Source organism: Lagopus muta, chromosome 3 (genome assembly GCF_023343835.1).
Source record: "Lagopus muta isolate bLagMut1 chromosome 3, bLagMut1 primary, whole genome shotgun sequence".
NCBI lineage: Eukaryota > Metazoa > Chordata > Aves > Galliformes > Phasianidae > Lagopus > Lagopus muta.
In genome coordinates, this window is record NC_064435.1 from 73,398,341 (window position 1) to 73,418,983 (window position 20,643).

The 20,643-nt window shown below is 34.7% G+C and overlaps 1 protein-coding gene across 5 annotated transcripts in view; it reads right to left on the reverse strand.

The window, feature by feature from the left end:
- The window catches only part of CDH18 (cadherin 18), a 441,257-nt gene that overhangs the window by 102,437 nt on the left and 318,177 nt on the right, over positions 1-20,643 (reverse strand). For all 5 annotated transcript variants that reach the window (XM_048939478.1, XM_048939479.1, XM_048939476.1 and 2 more), the window contains one exon: positions 16,242-16,361. In XM_048939478.1, the coding sequence (XP_048795435.1) occupies positions 16,242-16,361 (120 nt within the window). The remainder of the gene's footprint in view (positions 1-16,241; positions 16,362-20,643) is intronic.

A 20,643-nucleotide genomic window follows, 5' to 3' on the forward strand; every position in this document is an offset into this window, starting at 1 on the left:
TAGACAAAGATTTTCTCAGGTTCAGACAATACCGGTGCAAAGGAAAAGCGCACAGTTTAAACAAATTAAAAAAAATACTTATCAACTCAGAAGCATCAAAATACTGTCATGCCTCTTCATTCATCCTTGTCAATTTTTTAAAACAAGAAATAAACTTCAGCAACCAAATTTTTATCATCAATTATCAAAATAAAGATAGTAAAATATTTTTACAATGTCCATACCAAATATTTACATTGCAGAAAATTTTCTTTCACTTACAGCAGAAGCAATCATTCACTCTTGCTTACTCAAATCCAATTTTATAAGCAAAACTGCAGTTAAGCAATAATATCTATGGCATTTTTCACAGAATCACAGAATTGCTCAGGTTGGAAAAAACCTTCAAGATCATGAAGTCCAACCACAACTAACCATACTACCCTAACTCTAAAAACTCTCCACTAAATCATGTCCTTGAAAACCACATCCAAATGGTTTTTAAACACATCCAGGGATGGTGATTCAATCACCTTCCTGGGGAGCCTATTCCAGTGCTTAACAACCCTTTCAGTAAAGAAGTTTTTCCTGATATCCAACCTAAACTTACCCTGGTGCAACTTGAGGCCATTTCCCTTCATCCTGTCACCAGTGAGAAGAGACCAACCCTGCTCTCACTGTAAGCACCTTTCAGGTGTTTGAAGAGAGCAGTAAGGTCTCCCCTCTGCCCCTTTTCCCTAGACTAAGCAGCCCCAGTTCCTTCAGTTGCTCCTCATACGGCATGTTCTCCAAGCCCTTCACAAGTCTTGTTGCTCTTCTTTGGATCTGCTATTATAGCAAATATGAGATTAAACATCCCAACCAATTGAATATAACAAACTCCAATTCCTACCAGAAATGAATAATGTAACCTGCATCTTTCCATTGGCAGCTTCTAGTAAAACTAGAATCCAATTTCTCCACTTCTTTATCATGAATGCACCAAAACAACATACTCTGCTTTCATAGGCTCTAAAGAAATTATTGAATAAAAATATCTATTTTTTTTTCAGTTTTGTCTTCATTGGAAGATGTTAAAAAAATTTTAAAAACACTAACATCAGTTTGATATAATTTTTTCCACTCTTCTCCCATCTAACCTGGCCAACAAGATAAACAAGTTTTCTCAGAACTTTATCGACACTAAATGGAATAATATTTTTCCATACCAGTCACAATCTCTTGTCGTTTCAATGACTGTACTCTCATCTGATATAATTGTGAGGAGCTAAATGGAGCCATATAATCTATTAAAGTGAAAAAAAAGTTCAATGTTCTTGTTTTATAATTAGTTGTGATTGATATCTTTCAACATTAAGAAAAAAATGTGACTAAATCAAGCAAAGAACAAATAACATTTCAATTGCTACTGAGAACATATAGGCTGATAACTATAACAGCACAAAAACATTGTCAGCATCTTTTCTACATTATTTTCTGCATCACTTAATACTTAAACTATAATAATTCTATTTTAAATTGTTTAAGATTTACACCTTTAAGATTTACAACTGTGTACCACAATGATACCTGTTTTCCTTTATGACAAACTTTTTTTCACAATAGTGAGACTGGGACCCAAAAATGACCTTGAGAGAATGGAAAATACAAATATCCTACGTCAAAAGAAAACCCTCAAATATTACTTCTTAAAACAAATCTCTCCAGCATAGTTAGTTTTATTTCCTATCTCTCTCTACATGTATATATTGTATATATTGCAGAATGTATTTCGGAATATACATTTTATTATCCATTTAACAATAAAGTGTTAACTTCATTTGGAGCCACGTTTCCTACCTACACAATAAGAAAAAATGTGGACATACGTTAGTTAAGAAAAGAATAATTTAATTTAACTCATGCATGTACTCATATATCTAATCACTGGGAAGGCAACAGAGCATCCAAAAGCATCTACAGGAACTTGAACTGTTATTCTGAACCACTACAGTCTGGTGGCCAGATGGCATCCATAAAAAGATATAGGAGGATAGTGCTTTAAATGTAAGTCATTTTGCTTACACATCTTTAAGTGCTAACATTTTTTGGTGAAAAAAAAGAAGGAAAAAAACCTCAAGAAAACAAAACCAAAAGTCTCTTCCTAAATATAATCACATTTTATACTCAACTCTAGTATTTCCCTTCAACTGGAAATTCCAAATGAATTCTTAAGTACTAAACTTCAGCAGTATCTCCATAAATAATGCTTTTAAAATTTTTATTTTCTTTTGTGCATTTCCACAGAATTCCTGAAGATAACTTTATGTTTTAAATATACAAATGGCATAAGCATTTGTAAGCAAATGAAACTGCCTCCAAACAGTTTACAGATTATGATAATGAAAAGGTCCCACAGGAGAGCAATCACAGAAGATCTGTAGGTTTCCCAAGCTGTAATACTGCAATAATATTATCAGAATGTCTGTCAGTATGGCTCCCCCTGAATGCACACACAAAAACAATGAGGTTTCTTCATGAATGTGAGCAGTTGAAATCACTGAGGATCTTACAGCTACACAGCAGAGGGGAAGATTCTCATCATGATACCAGATATCAATATCGAGCATGTTCTATATTATGTTAAAACAGTTTGCAAAAAGTTCAAACACAAAATTGGCATCTTTGCATTGGTGAGATAAGACTAATTAAGCAGCAAACTAAAGGTACTACTAAAGGTATTTCCATATTAAACTATGAAAAAAAACCACCCTTAAAAGATGCATTAATAGTTTTTCATTGGCATTATTAGATTTGTAAGACTACCAGATATCTGTTGACGTCATGAAGTCAAAAAGTCAGAGTCTCAAGTTCAAATGACCTTCTATTAATGTAAAAAAAGGTATGATAAATATGATAGCTAATACAAATATTTACTGAAACACATGTATCATGAGTAATTAACAGCAAATCAGCAACCATTGTTGTTGGGTCTTTTTTTGCAAAAATAATAACATTTTTCACTTGATGCAAAAACAAAACAAGAAATCACTAGTAAGTGAGAACGATGATGTGCAAACACATTTTCCAGGAAATCAATAATCAGCATCTTTTTAAAATGTCAGATGAAATCTCAACCTGGTAAAGATGTCACTTATGCAATCTATTGTACCCTCCCACCACACCACAACATTTTATCATCTTTTGAGATGAAAAATTATGTAAGCCTTCATCAAAAAAGAGACCTAGAAAAATGAATTTTATGTCTGACTAAAATTCTATATTAACTATGGAATGCATTAAGTTTGGATTATTAATAGCAGAAGAGGAAAATATTTAACTTGCACAAATGAAATGTATCAGAATTGTCCACAACAATGCATATGGTAAGAGGCTGCAATAAAATAGCAGGTAATAAATAACAAACTGCTCGAAGTGGAACTGGAAGTTCCAACGCATGTTAAAGCCAGCATAACAATTTCAGATAAGAACATGAAATGTCTGGATTATGACTACATATCAAATGTACTTTTAGTCACCAGAGAATAAGAGTATGATAGAAAAAAAAGCTACCAGAGCATTTGATATTACACACAGCCCATCTTATGCTCCTAAGTGAGGAAACACAGAAACAGGAACAACAGATCTTGGTACAGTGACCTTTTTATTCTGTAACAGATTTGGCAGGCAAGATTTTTGTAAAGATGCACTGTAAAAAATGAAAAGAAAAAAAAAGAAATGAAAAAGAATATACATTTCAAAGAAACATATTGCTTACATAAATAGAGTCCTAAGGGAACGCATCTCCAGACAAATTATAGCTAGTATAATGAAATAATTCAATTCCACCTCAGCACAGATCTTCATTCATGATATCATTTCATCTTGCCTAGGCTAATGCAGTAATTTATTTCATAGCTTCTTAAAATCCCATTTTTTTGGAGCAGCAGCTGAAATACAGACAGCTCATATTCATCCCCTAGATAATTCCCATTCTTCTTCAAGATTACATTCAAAATAGTTTTTGTTCTCACAATGCTGAAAATAATAGCTTTCCAACTTTCCCCAAAAGTACAATATTTGTTTCTTACTCCTTCTCATTTGCTGAAATCGTATTTTAGTCATTACATACAATGTCACGTTCCATTTCAGCAAAATAGCTTTTACTTGCTTCTGCACCTCATAAGACCATAGTGCATAAACAAATGCACAGTACTGAAAAGATGTGACATGGCGTCCTTGGAGCCTTCTGTTCTCCAGGCTAAACAAGAACAGTTCCCTCAGCCTTTCTTCATAGGAGATGTATTCTAGCTCTCTTGTCAACATGCACTCCTCTGGACTCTCTTCAAAAGATCCACATCTTTCTTGTGCTTGGGGCTCTATGTCGAGACACAGTACTGCAAGTGAGGCCTGAACAGATGGCAGAGGAAAGGGGCCCAATCACTTCCACTGCCCTGCTAGCCATCCCTCTTTTGATGCAGTCTATGACACAGATGACACACCGCTGGCTCCTGTCCAGCTTTTTATCCACCAGGACCCCCAAGTTCTTCTCTATAGTGCTGCTTTCAGTGAGTTCTTCTCCCAGTCTGTACACATATCTGGGATTGCTGTGACAAAGACGCAGCACACTTTGCACTCGGCCTTGTTGAAACTCATTCAGTTCTTGTTGGTCCACTTCTTAAGACTGTCCATGTCCCTTCCTCCTGTCATATCAACTGGACCACTCAGCTTAGTGTTACTGTCAAACTTGCTGAGGGTGTGCTCAATCCTACTATCAAAGTAATTGATAAAGATGTTAAAGAGCACCAGTCACAAGATGACCCCTGGGGGACATCACTCATCACTGGCCTTTACCTGGACATAAAGCTTCCAGGTGGATTTGTTCCACAGTTTTTCCAGGCTCACTGGTCTGTAGTTCCCAAGCTCTTCCTTTCCACACCCTTAAAAATGGGTGTAATTTTTTCCTTTTTCCAAACAGAAAGTGATAGTATAATGGAGAACAGTTTTAAACTAAAAGATGGAAGATTTAGATTAGATATTAGGAGGAAGTTTATTCAGGTGTTGAGTAAAAAGCACAGTGAGGCACTGGCATGGGCTGCCCAGAGATGCCGTGGATCTCTCATTCCTGGATGTGTTCAAGGCCAGGGTGGTGTTTTTGGGCAGCCTGATCTGCTGGGTGGCAGCCCTGGTTATGACAGGGAGCTGGAATTAGATGACAATTCATAATTTCCAAACCAAGCCTTTTTTTTTTTTTTATATATTCTGTAAAAATGTAATTAAGGAAGAAAAAAGCATAAAAACATTTTTCTCCTTTTCCTGGAAAGGCATGAGGCTAGGTAATAAGTATGGAGCGAATGAATTCACGTGTTTGTCTCCTCACTGCAAGAGTTACAGTTCTTATGTTGAGTTCTTGGTACTCTTCATACATTTCAAAAAAACTGTTACATACTACTCCAAAAACTGTTTGCAAATCTTGGAACATAAACTGTTAGTATATCTAGAAATTGATTGTCTAAATTGACAAGTGACAAACAAAAAGAAGTATTCAAATGAGAAAATGCAAGTTTGCTCCAAATTTTCCAGTAGAAATTGTTTTTCAAAGACAAATACAGTTTCTTGGAACTGTTCGTTTGTTTGGGGGAACAGGCTGTGTTGGTCAGGAAAAATTCTGCTTCCTCCTCACTTTATCACTATCTAGAAATCTTTAACTAACAATAATCTAATGAAAAAAAGCCCACAACATTGTGGCTATTAATCTGAACAGTGATTTTCACAAATTAGAGACTTGATGTTCAATCAGAGGTGCATTATTTCATAATTGACACTTTTAAACTACCAAACACATTAATGACAATTTCATTCTGATTCAGAACAAACTGAAAAGGTAATTATTAAATGTTTCTTGTAAGACAGCTATTCAAAGCACTAATTAGTTATTTTAGTTAAAACTAGAATGACAATAACTCCATAAAAACTCTCTAAATAGGACATGATGTGATATTTTGAAAGAGATGGAAAAATACGGACTTTTTAAAAAATTCCTTTGCACTTCAAATGGACTCAATCTTCTTTTTTTTTTTTTTTTTTTTTTTTTTTTTTTTTTTTTTTTTTTTTTTTTTTTCCCCTCTCTGTTGTTCTTTCTAATGGGAAAAAGAAGAAAAAACTTCAATTTAGCCAGATAATAATAAAAATACACTCCTATGCTGTTGCCTTAACTTAAAATTTAGTACTGAAATGTTAGACTTCAGAAGCTTAATGCAAAGTTCACTGAATACTAAGTGAAACATTTCAAATGAGCAGATTTCAAGCAAATTTTATAAAACTGATCTGCATTATGTCACGGACGTAGTCCATCACTGGCCAGTGAAAGAGTAGTAATGGCATTCTATTACATTCTGTACTAAACTATGGTCCTCTTGAAACAGTAACACAGTTATATAGATAAATATATTGCTGTGCTTGTAAAATTAAATCTAAACAAACCTAATTTGGAGTGGAACGTCAGAAGTGTTTCCCACGAAACCAGATGGCACCAAAACATCACTGAAGCACTGCAATGATTACTGTCAGACAGGAGACCCTCCTTCTGCCATGAGGAGAAAGACCGGAGATCCTCAGACTCTCCTTCCATAAGACATAGTGATGTTTCAGTGTCCATGTTGCAAGAAATTGGCTAGCACCAGGATATGCTAACGTGTGTCTAGCCAAGGTGAACAGAGACAAAAGGAAAGTCCTTTTCTATTCTGGTCTTTATGTACTAGGCAAAAGTTGAAAGCTATAGAGAATACTGGAGCGTTCTTTCTTAGTAATAAATCATACAAGATCTGCAGAGGGTCCCAGGTATGGAGTGAAATGAGCTAGCACCACAGAGGCAGGTGCTCCAACATGCCTGAGCCATGGACAGCACACACTTTAAAAGAACCACAGATGCTGTAAACACCAAAAAAAGCTTCTTGGATATTATTCCAAGCTCTAAATTCTAAATTTTCTAAAATCTAAATAATTCCTCTTTATGTAGGGCAATATATGCTGCAATTCATACAGTGTATAGAGAGAAGCTATCTGTCATATATCAAATAGATTCTTATCTATAGAAATTAATAATAATGCAGTAAAAAGTTAAGGTGGACTTAAAAATCCTAGCATTCAATGTGAGTTAACAAACATTGCTCCTTGTTTACCTATAACCTCGTATGCACAGGTTCACTAAGTTCTTTTAAGAAAAATGTGTGACCTGAGAGAAAATGTAAAATACATTTGTTTTTTGTTTGTTATTCTGCTTCTGCCTACGAGCATGTGTCAGCAGCTACACGAACTATTTTTAATTTCAAGGCCTTGAATTTCACCCTGAGCACTTCTTGCAAAGGGAAAGGATCTTCAGAGTCAAAAGAAGAAAGTAATAAAAACATTGTAACTGTCATCTGGAAACAGTTGCATCTTACCCCAAATCAATTAGTTGCATCTTACTCCAAAATGAGTAAAAAACCCCACAGTGAATGCCCACAGAGGTTAAAACACTTCTAAAGTCTTGCCAGAGTTACTGTTAAAAGGAGGACAAAACTCCTGCTAAGTGGGCAACTACAAGGAATCACATTCAAAAGAAATACATCTGTGAGTCCTTCACCTCTTATGGTTCATTCGTCTAGAAAAACAGTTAGTGCCTCCATTCCACTTTCTTATTGTGTATTCAACAGAAGATAACTTATAACAGATATCTGACATACAGATCAATGAAAATTACTGTCCCTGGATGTCACTCCTATGAGAAACAAGAAATTAATTGCCTCTCATACCTATAAAGAACAACATATCCTGAGAAAAGTGAGAAGTACATGGATGGCAAGCATGTATCATCTGTCTCTTCATAGCTACGCCAAGAAGTCTCAATCTAATAATCTATGTTTACATTCACAATTATTTAAGATCTACTTTCCCATAGGCCTTTCTCTGAAAATCAACTCCACAAATGTATGCTTTAAACTTTTTAAAAACAATCAGGTATTGGCTTTTTGTGCAATCATTTTGTGCCAGCAGCCCAGTCCAAGCAAGCAAGCAAGCAAGCAAGCAAACAAACAAAACTACTTAGAAGTGCTTTATAATGGAAATACTTCTTTATGTATATTCATATATGCGATAATGTGAAAAGTAGTGGATAGACAGAATTTAACAAGAATAATGAATATTGACTTACTACGTAATGAAACAATGTTTAAAATAATGTCAAATTCAACTGTATTACTCAGATAATATTACATTGCAATTACTGCTATTTTTTGACTTATTACTGTCAGCTGGACATGGAGATGGTGCATCAAAATAAAACAAACATGTCTACATGCTAAAAAATTAATGTTTTATATAATTTAAAGTATAATTGTATTAAATAAAATTATTACTAAGTACACTTTTGTAGAATACCAGTTTTTAGTTGTTTAGAAAAAGTGCATTTTTCTCTGGATTTTTTTTAACCTTATTTCATCTTATCTGATAAGTTATATGTGATATTTTATATTATATATATATAATAATTCACTATGGCATTGATTACATAAATAATTTGCTGATACATCTTAAAGCACAATATTATTTTTATTACTTCATTATACCTTGCAACTGTTGCTTTGCCAGACCATTATAAAACCCTTGCAGAACATGCAGAAATTTGAGATTATGAGCCAAATTTTCTGAGTAATTTACAATAAGATGATATTGCCATTTATGGAAACTGTTTCAGAATCAGAAAATGCAACTGTTGACATGTACTGTCTATACCGCTGAAAAACCCTTGCAGATGATATCACATCTGAACTAAACATAATGCCTCACACAAAATATGCAGAATAGCCACTATGAGTATGAAACTCTATAAAAAACAAACAAACAAACAAACAAAAAACAACACAAAAGGCAAGAAAACAGCAGGCTCCCACCTGCGAGGTATAAAACAAGTTAGATATTTATCATAAAGACCATCCATTTGGAAAACAAAGGCCTCCTCAGTACAGCAAAGAATACCGTATTGAAGTTCAAATGCCAATGATTAGCAAAATAAACACACTGGGATGCACTTTCAGTCATTCAGATACTTCTGCAGAATGTTATGGATAAGGTGAACAAACCACGTCACTGTGATACCAACTTTTTTGAAGACTGATTACAAACAGATTAAAGCTAAGACTTGAGAAACACATTTAAGGGAGAGGATCTGCATTACGTTACCAGTTCTTGCCATTGCACATCATAGGCAAGATGTGCATCTGAAGAAAATCTCAACATAAAGAGATATTCTTCAGGAGAAAATAACTGATAAGTCCCTCATTTTATTTTCGTCTTTCATTCAAGTGTAGCCTAACTTGCATCATGGTTAGATATATATGGAATTGCAGCATTTTCTGCCCGAGCACTTTTAGATGCAATCTATTGATCTAAAATGTATTTCTTGAAAGAACAGTTTGAGAGAGAGCAAAACCTCATTTAATCTACACTTTTCCCTGAGGACTGCTCTCCTGATGGCTATATCTACTTCTAGGAGTGCAAGAGCTTTACTAAATTCCAGGAAGGCTTCAACTCCTACAGCTTCCCTAACGTTACAAATGCAATTGAATTTTTCCTTACAAATATTGTAAGCTTCACCTCACAATACTACACAACTGAAATACTGGTTGTTTCATGGACCAGCTAAGGAAAAAGAAAGAGCAACAGCATATTTTAATACTGTAATCATAACTACAGATATTATTCAGAGACTATCCACAATCTTAAGCTCACTGTGCTGTTTCTGTTAATGCTTGTTATTCAACCCTTCAGGCACCATAGTACCACAAAGCCATTCATTCCAGTGGGAGAGAACTGGAAAAAAGGTAAAACTTCTTGGCTGAGATAAAGTGATGCACAGTGCAATTGCTCACCACTGACAACTGATGCCCAACCAGTTCCTGAGCAAGCAACTGCACCCCCAGCCAACTCTCCCAGTTTTATTACTGGGCATGACATCGCATGGTATAGAATGTCCCTTTGGGCAGTCGGGGTCATCTTTCCTGGTACTGTCCCTTCACAGATGTTTGTGCACTGCCAGCCTCCTCACTGGCAGTTCAGTGTGAGAATCTGAAAAGTCATTGACACTGTGTAAGCACTGCTCAGCAATAACTACAACCCTGGTATGTAAGCAACACTGTCGGTTTTTTTTTTTTTTCCTATATCCAAAATATGGCATTATACCAGCCACCATGAAGACAATTATCTCAGCTGAAACCAGAAAGCTTGGCAAAGATAGAAAGGGATGGAATACTGCAGGGGCTGGAAATGCACTCTGAGGCAAACTCAGAAAATATGGACCCAACAGAAGGGAAACCAGGCAATCCTACTCACAGGTTTTATGTCCCCCCTTCACACAGGCACTGACCTTGTGAGTGGTACTAAGCAGAATACTGATGGGAGGATAAGTGCTGTCATACAGCTGATAAAGGTCAAATTTCCCAGACGGATCACAGTTCTGCTGATGGTTTATGAAAGTGGTTTCTCATACTCTTCCTTTCAGATAAGAATTGAATTACAGAGGTCCTCCAGATGTCATCTTTGTTATCATATTTTAAAAATGTGGTAAAATTAGTTCATAGATACCTTGTGATTTTTGGCCAATTGATATGGAGCTTGTGTTAATTCACTTTTCTTATGAAGTATTTCAACTGCTGGAAAATATGTCTTGAAAAGTATTGTTTTTATACATAATCTTTGGAAAATAATTGTTTCCACATCATTTGATGTGATTTTCTGTATAGTTTACTCCTAGATATTATCAGTTACTTTTATTCAAATGGTAACTAAAATGTTTGCCTTGTTCTGATGCACATATTTATTTCATCGAATGTAGATTATGCACAAATTATATTCTGAGAGTCCAGGATTTGTGTGCATCATAAAAATCAATGTTTATATGCAACTACTGAAGGAAAAAGTATTTTCAATCAATTCTGTATGCCTAACTTCTTTTTCACAAGTCTGCCACCCCTGCCTTTTGTTTGCCTCCAGTCCAGAAATAAATGTAATTTCTCAAAACAAGAAAGGCAAAAATGTCAGTTTACTCAAACTAATTACTGAAGCAATAGCATTATCAACACAATGTATTTGTTAAAAGAAAAAAAAAAAAATCTCGTAGAATAGGCACAAGAAGTTCATTCATTGAATAAGTATATCTACTGTGTCTGCAATTGCAGGCATCCTACCATTACCAAACCAGCAGGTCTTGGAAAAGTACCTCAGTATTGCTTCTCACTCTTATTTTTATTGCCATCGAAGAATTTTATTGCCACTAGATAACTGCATTTCTGAAATTATAATCCTCAATAATACCAACACTGACAACAACTAGTGAAAAGGAAAACTGAACTGAAAAACAGAGCATGGATCATGAAGCAGAGTTATGTATTTAGAAGGGAATTCAATGCATTTCGCTAAAACTTTATTTCACTTCTCAAGCCAAAAAAATAAGGCAACAGACTCAACAGCCTAGTAACTCTTTCCTCTAGAAAAAGAGATAGAAGTAGGACTCTACTGTCTAGAAAAATTACATGTATTAGAACAATTAAAGCAAAATAGTCACTGCTTAGTTCCATAGCATTACAGATTGATCTACTATCTACTGCTAGCAAGTGGACTGGTCCTTGGGTAAAGTCTTTAAACACAGAGTGTAGTGAATTAATCTTCTGAGTCAGTGTCCTGGCAATCATCCCAGCTGAGCTAAAAATTACAGTAACGTATATATAGATTAAGGATGAAGTCTTATTCATTCCTACCCCTTCAAGTTAAACACAGTCTATCACATGTGCAATTTCCACATGTTGTTTTGATAGAATATTAGCTTTCCTTATTTAAAAACAGAGAAGTAGTTGTTCATATATCTGTTGTGAAAAGTTCAAAGATGCAGAGATATACACCTGTTCATAGTGTTAATCATCTACTGGCAAAAAAAAAGACATTTACAGATAATTACCAAAGAACTCTTTACTCACACCAGTATCATTATCTTGTGTAATAGATACAGCATAGTATTTTAGACCTTCAGAAAAAAAAAAAAAAAGAAAAAAACAGCATGCTATTATCCTCAGTACATTTGAAAAGACATGAATATCTAGAAGCATAGAAAAGCAATCTTAATAAACACAAACCTTAGGGAACTTTATACAATGGCCCATAGAACATAAAAGTACAACCTGGCATTGGTGAACAGATAACGTTTTTACAACTATGAAAAAGACTATAAAAGAATAAGGCAATAGACTCCAATCCTCTATGTGTCTCATTGCTTTTGCAGTGACTCTAAACAAACAAACATTGTTCTTCTCCTGGCATTAAAGGAAACTGGGCATTAATGGGTGTATTAGGAGTCTGCGGAGTTAAGGGAACTTCATGAAGTTCCCTTCCCTTAACTCCTTTAGAGCAGAAGCACTTGGATTATGTAGAACACTTACATAGCCCCATAAAGCCATTAAAATGATACTGGAGGATCTGAGCATGAAAGAAAGAGATAGATTAAACACAGAACTCTCCAACTTGGGTATATCTACAATACACCAAACCTGCATTTCCGCAGGGCATAGTTAATCCTAATAAACTTACTTATTTTAAGCAAATGTCACCAAGTCAGACATTTCAACTAAAAAAAGTAAGAATTTCTTATGCCAGAAATAGGTATGCTTATTAAAGTAAACAGCACAATTTGAATTCTGAAATGATTTTATTACCTAATATGGCTATTCTACTAAGCCACATAAAGAGCACTCTTCCTTCTTGCACTCAAAAGTTTATGTAATTCTTTTAGTGTAAGATACCTTTAAGTGAAGAAATGAGGTAGATATTTAGCCATTAAATCCATAATTATTACCTCAGTATTAAAATAACTTGATTTAATTCTAATTTTAACATATTTCTCCAATGAACTACGTTGTATTGTACGCACTCATACATCAATATTAAAGCTGTAAATAACTTTGTAAACTATCAACATTTTTTTATTGTTTCTCCAAAAGAATATGTGTACACTTGCCTACTTAAAATTATGCTGTGCAGATTAATAAGGTCACAAAATATGCCGATCCCACATCAATAATGAAATTTTAAAACAGATAACAATATTTTTAATTCAGGACGAAGATATAGAACTTTGAAGTTTGCTCATTTAGTGCCCATGAGACACACCTTTACATTTGGAGGCATCTATCCATCCATTAACTGTCTTTATTGTCTGTATTTTGCTTAAGAACCAAATTAGAGAATTTGGTCATTTCTTATAGGCATGCTAGAAGCCATTATTTGTATTATTGTGAAGAGTGAAAAGCTGAAGGAGCACTCTTCTCACACTTAATTATTAAGTCTGTACTAATTTGCAGTGTCATTCTTTCACAAATAGGCATACATATTTATTTACTGTTCAGTATCTTCAAGTTAAAAACAAACAGAAACCCTAATTTGTGATTAAGAACTTCATAATACTACTGCTAAAACAACAGATCATTATAAACACAAATGAATACAAATACTTTTTTCACTGTTGTTCAGTTTAAGAGTACATGATTTCTCCTCCCACCACATTTCAATTCGAAACTGCAGTGAACAGTTTTCAAACTCTTATTTCATCATAGTTACAAGAACCACTGAGAGAACAGATGTTCCACCAAAGGTGTCCACTCTTTATTTTCTGCTCTGAGATACTGATGCAGTGTGTCAGGCAATAGCAGAGTTTAGGTATGAGCTTACTATATAAGAACTAGAGCTGCACTATGGATTTCTCTTTCATTCCTTAAGTATGTGGCAATTGAAAGCAGGCTGCTACAGGTGCTGGAAAATGCACAGTCTAATTTGAGATTTCCCAAGGTAAAAAAGAAGGGCTTATGAGCTAGGGCCTCCCAGTCAGATGTTTGATGAGCTGCACTTGACATGAGCAATGAACAAGGAAGGACAGATCCTATGAGTTAATGGATCAAAAGACCTTATGGTTTGAGAAAGATGAGGTACGTTCGGAACTCAGACTCCCAGAAGAAGTTTTGCATATTTGGGCATTTCAGAAAATTTTCAGGGTTCTGTAGAGTAATGGAAGAATAGTTCTAGAGAAGAGTACTATATTAAATATAAAAAGAATATTAATATTTTTCAATCCCACTGCTGATATCTAAGGGTTTTTTTATTTGCTTTAGTGAAATTAATGGTAGCATAAATGAAAAGTGACTTACGTTCTCTGGAGTCCCTTGCATATTTTAAAATATATTTTAAAATATTTTTTTTAAAAGTTAAAAAAAAAAAAAGTCACATGCCCCTACATATATAATCTTTGCAAAAACATTTAGGATTTAGACCTTCACTTCTCTTGCATCAGCTTTATTAACATGTACTTATAAAAATGCAGCAGAATATTTTGCAGCAATTAAGAAGGAAAGTAAATGGAAACCATAGGCTATCCCAGATAATTACTAATTACATAGCTAATTACAATTATATAACACAGCTAATTACTAAACATAATTAATAGACTCAAACAAAACATCTCCTAGAATATCATTCAAATTCAAAGCATTTTCTGAATCTTTAAATTTCTTGTTATGCATGGACAGTAGTTTTGAAATTCACAGTTGTAACTGTACAGCTGTAGCAAGTTTCTACCAATAGAATTCACAATTGTTCTTTTCCAGGGAGGAGGGTGAAACAAACAAAACAAACAGATTCCCCATGTAAACATTCAAATAGAATAAGGAATCAAAAACATTTTCATATTCTGTACACATATTAAAAACAATTTAAGTTCATAGATGTTATTAAAATCATGGCCTAAGGCTTTCAGAATGAAAACATACTTCCATCTGGTTTCTTTATAACAGAAACAATTAGTGACATAACAATATTATTTTCTTTTATGATACAGATCTGGTATTGAGAACACCCATTATGATTCTTCATTGAATAAATAACAGCTCCAGACTACATGTTCCACACTATTGTCAAAAGAAAAAATATAGGGCACTGACTCAGAGTGACAAAAGAGAAATAAAAATGTAGGCCAGAATTGTATATATAAATAAAAGAAGGGCAGAGAGAGCTTCAGTACTGTGCCACTGATTTGCTGTACATACTCCAGAATGCTTTTACTTGTGTCAGCTCATAGTCTGTAGGCTGAGGTGTGCAACCAGCAGTCATTTCTGGAACATGGTACAAACAGGATTGCATCAAGTTTACCCCCAAGCACTTTATACAATCCTTCAGTGCTACCCCTTTCAGGCCTTGCACTCTTAGGTCTTTCTAAAATGAGTTTAGCAATTTACAGAATGAGTTATGTCAAGAGACATCTTGGAGTCATCTAGTCCAGCCTCCTACTCAAAGGAAGTATAACCCAAAAGCCACCTTAGGTGCTACAGACAAATTTCTCTTGTACTGAAGCAAGTGCATGCCTCCAAATTCCACGGAGACTAACATACATAAGAATTCTAAATGGAAAAAAAGTTGCAATAGAAACAATTTCTACTACACTTTCTTCACTTCAGCACAATTGTCTTCCATACATTAAGTGTATGGATCATGACAGATAAGTAGAAAGGATTTCATTCTTCGATAAGAAAAGGGAAAAATAGTTTAAAAGTTCAGATGCAAAAAGACCTCTCACATTTTACTTGTTTAATATTAAGGACTATAAATATATTCTAAAGAAAATGCCATCATATTTATAAAGAAAATGGCCTTCATATAATCTAAAGATATTAACCTGCAGCTCCAAAGGACATTTCTTCTACTGATGCACAGTGTAAGCATAAATAATTTCACTTATTCTACTTCTTGAATCAGAGAATACAATTTCAATGCAATGACAAAACAGTAGTTTTATAAATACAACAATGATATTAATTTATAATGTGATATGTACTCAGGCACATAATAATCCTCCTAAGCCAACCCTTCAGGCAAAACAAAGCATTTAAAATCATAATATATTCAGCACACTTGAGTCAATTCCTAAACAGAGACTTGAAGAGATGTAAAAGTGCTATTCCACTTTTGCTGAATGGCTCATATCATGGTATAATGCAGAATTAATTCGGTACCCAGTTGGCTCATTTTAGTACTCAGTGAAACATAGCAACTCTAAAATTTTAGTGTTAAAGCCAAAAGTAGGATATAACAGGAACTAAAGAAAAAAAAATTGCCACCCACCCACATATTTTCTACACTGGATTCCATCTACCAAACTTTATTAACTGCAATATATTAACCAAATCACATTGATAGATACGTAAAACACTCACCTGTTTTAGGGTCAACAGAGAAATATGGCTGTCCCTGAAGAATACTGTATACTACTCTGGCGCTGTTTCCATACGTAGGGTCATCTGCATCTGTTGCTGTCACCTGTAGAACAGATGTACCTGTGTATATAGGAAAATAGAAGTTAGTGTAATTTTATGGCAAATAGGAAACATTTATAGGTACATTTCTAAAACACTTGCATTCCTCATATTCTCATATTGAGAGATCAGTGGCATTGTCTCTGTATTATTATTATTAGTATTAGAATTAGTACACAGGGAGTACTGAACGTAATGCCTCCAATTTATTTCCATGGAAACTACAACAGATACAAAGAGCACAATAACACTATTTGACAAAGCAAATTATCAGCTACAAAATACTATTTTCCAACACCATCAGACCTACTAGCTATGCATTTTAGCCAGTGATAAACAAGAGCCTGCATGCCACACTCGTAAAAATCTGCACCAGCACAGGTGACTCAGTACCACTTTTGCCACTGCTGAAACCCATTACATGTCACCTCACTGTGCTCACATCCACTACTTGGTTGCCATAAAATTTCAGCAATTTTCTATGAATGTCAGTTGAGGCAATTTTTTTCTGCATGGAGAAATTAAATTCCTTTGCTTTGTACACATTCTCATGTCAGACACCATCCTTTCAGGAAAACATAAAATATGAAGCATTACTTTTGGAGCAGTCCTCAGTTTATGGGAGCTGGTTTAGCCTAGTAACTGGAGTGCTCATCCAGTGTCAGTTTCATGTAACGAAGGATGCAGGTTTGAGCTCTGGCTGTTTTTAGAGTGGTAAGGCACTGGAACACGTTGCCCAGATGTGCTGCAGATGCCTTATGCCTGGAGATGCTCAAGGCCAGATTGTATAGGGTCCTGAGCCCCATCAGGTTGATCTAGTGCCTGACCTAGTGGTTGGCAACTCTGCCCATGGTAGGGGGTGTGTAACCAGATGTTTTTTAAGGTCCCTTCCAACCCAAGCCATTCTATGATCCTGTGATTCATTCACTGATGATGATGACTGCAGTATATTTTTATGCTCACTTGAAAAAAACAATTCTCATTCTCCCTATATGTATAAAAGTAACTTAATTACACATATACAAATATATGTAACTTTGCAGCATATGTATTCGTGCTTGTTCACACATACAGACCCTAAATCTGGTAATACTTAAGAGTTATGAACAACTCATATTCGCAGACTTCAGGATTATCATCATTTGTGGTACAAATTACTGCTAAACACATATTTAACATTATTTTCATAAATGGCCTCAAAGCAATAAAAGACACCAAAGGATTAAAAAAAAAAAATCAAGCTATCAGAAGGTATAAAAGATCTGCGAATCAAATAATTACATAAGAGCTGATGTAATTCCAGTGATGAATACAATATTAAAAAAATAATAATAGAATAAGGAGTTTAAAAACCAAACATTTGTATGCAGCTAAAAGATACCATTGGAAAAAATGATGTGCCAGCAATTGTGATTAAGATAACGTATCAGATATAATGAAGATAAGCGATTTTAAATGCACTGTATTTTTCAAGACATTTAATGATGAATCTGTTTTTCTATCTTTGCCCAGCACTTCACATAAAAAAACAGTAAAAGAAAGTTAATCAAGGTGTTGTCTTCTTCCCATACGCATATTCTTCTATAGACACAGCTTTCAGCAGACTCTTTTGGTTCAGTATTAAAATACAGAAAAAAAAACAGAGGAAAGGTTTATTAAAATAAAGGAGAGCACAGGCTGTTCTTCCATAATTCTGAAAATGGCTTCCCAGCTAAATTAGCCATGAGGGATCACTCGCACTTTGGGGTGTTCAATTTCACACTTCAGTTCTGAAGAGAAAGATGCTTTTGACTTGAATCCCTTGATCTCCCTCATTGTACTTCGATTTGCCTCATGGAATGCCAGAGCATGCCAATTAGATTCCTTCCAATCAAACTAAACCAGAAGATGTGCAGTAGAAGCATGGCTAATTTACCCTGACTGCAGAGAGGCATTTGGTCTCAACCAGACCAGAGCTAATCTGAAAGGTTTCCCAAGAACATATGGTAGGAACATGGAATCCAAGTTACACAGTCTCAACTATCCAACTTTGTAGATCAGTTTCCAATGCACAGAGCTATTTGTTAATGTAACATGAACTAATTTTTATGTTAATACTCAGTCTACATTGGGAACTGAAATACTTAAAATCATTGGTTCTCACTTAGAGTACTGGATTCAAATCTTGGCAGATACATACTTATTGCTGTTTCAAAAAGTATTCCTTCATTCTAATATACTAACTTGGACACAGAAAGACTCTTCTTGTGTCCCTTCCAGAGCTTTAGTAAAAGGTACAGTAAATGCGTCTGCATACTTAAATACAGTACCTTGTGGTCTCTGAAACAGCCCAAATGCATAGTCTCACAGCTGTATATATTCATACAGTAGATAAAAGGATACCTTGATGAATTTGAAAACTTGAAAATTGTAATAAAAATCAAGCTGAAGCTAGTAAGCTATTTATAGTTATTCAGGAGTTAATGGTAAAATTGACTAAATCACTGAGAAAATTAAATATGAAGTAAAGTTCATGCGATTTTCTTAGAATATTGTAGGAATCTATTCATCCATGTTGATTGTTATCTCATTTTAGCACAAGAATTCATGCAAACAGCAACAGGTCACCTAAAATACAGAAAATGAGGGGTTTACACCCTTTTTTACAGCTCCTCTAAACACTATTAGAATGTACTACTGTAGCTCAGCTGTTGTATTTAGAGGTGAAAATTAATCCATAATTCATTTATTGCTTACAGCCCTATTTATGGTTTATCATTTTAAATTGAAATTTTTCTTGTGGAATTTTTAACATTGCCAAGTTAGTGAGACACACTGATTTTATTCTTTTCAACTGCATACAACAAAATAAATCTATCCAACCGGTAGCCACCTACCAGGCTTTGTTACCAGGGTGGTGGGCAACTTTTGTACCTTTTTATATAGAGATTTTCCTGCTTTTAGAAACAACGGTTTCTGCAGCGCCCTACTCTTCTTACAAGTTATCTACTCATTCGCTCTTTTTCATAGAACTCTTGAAATTCAAGGTAGGCTTTGGAATGTATGAGCCTAGCTATTTCAGATAATAAAAATACATGAAATAGATTTAACATTTAATGGTACTATCATTCCTCACATACTTTCTTCTCCACTTCCCTTATTTTAAAAAATAGGGGATCAAATCTGAGTGCTTGTGTTGCTAGTTGGTGTGGGACAAAGAAAGAGGGTTAAAGAAAGGAGATATTTCACACGAGCAGCTGGCAGGTCATTTTAGCATGAATGAAATGCTATTATACCTTAAATTCCGGTTAAGTGATTTTCTAATACATATGTATCTCTTTCCCAGCAAACACCAGATAATAGCAATTTCGGTCTGAATAGTGGGAAAATGTTCTCTTTACATCTGAGAGAACACTTAGAATCACAGGTTTTAACTTTGCACCACCACCCCAACTCTCAAGCACTCTTTCAGTGCAAAGTAGCCCATCAGGTGCTAACCTTTTCACTGTACTAGGCAAGCGTTCCATTGTATTAAGCAAGTGTGCTCAGTATCTTACAGAATATGCCTATAATCGGCCTGTTGTCTAACTCGTTTATTTGGAAACAGTTTGGAAAACTGTAGGTTAGAATGCCTCATAGGAAAAAAAAAAAAAAAAAAAGAAAGAAAAAAGCTTAAAAGCGTATCTTTGCCTTTCAGTTACTCCTTCAAAGTTAACTTACTCAGCTCATTAAAATGACAAATCATGATTTGTACCATTCAGATACAGCATCAGTTTTTTGTTGCTGAGCTGCATGTAGCAACTAGGTGTAGCGAACAATTTAGATGGAAAAGAATACAGTACAACTGAGATGCCATTTTTAATGTTAAACATTCTGAATAAAATAATGTAGTACAAAAAATAAGCATCTAATTTCCCTGCAGACTTCAGAATAGATACAAACATTGGACCCAGAGGCATGCCTTCCATACTTTCTTCACTAACGTACTGTGAAAGTGCCTGTCAAGGAAAACTCAAAAATTCTGCCACGAAAGCATTCTGACACTCCACTTAGGCAATAAAAAGACTTCTTTTCCCCAAAGTGGAAGCTCTGCTTATTCAGAATACAACTACCATTCCACATGATTTCCCCCTTCAGTTTAGAGATTACATATTGGGAATTCCATTTTCTTAGCTGTTTTATTCTGTAAAATACATCTGCATGCTCTGAGCATCACTCTGGTAACTCTGCCATTTTTCCTGTTATCAAAAATAACAATCATTCTATTTGGGAAATCAAATTGTAGTTTTGTATTGAAATATTTTTTGTTTTTATTTTTGTTAAT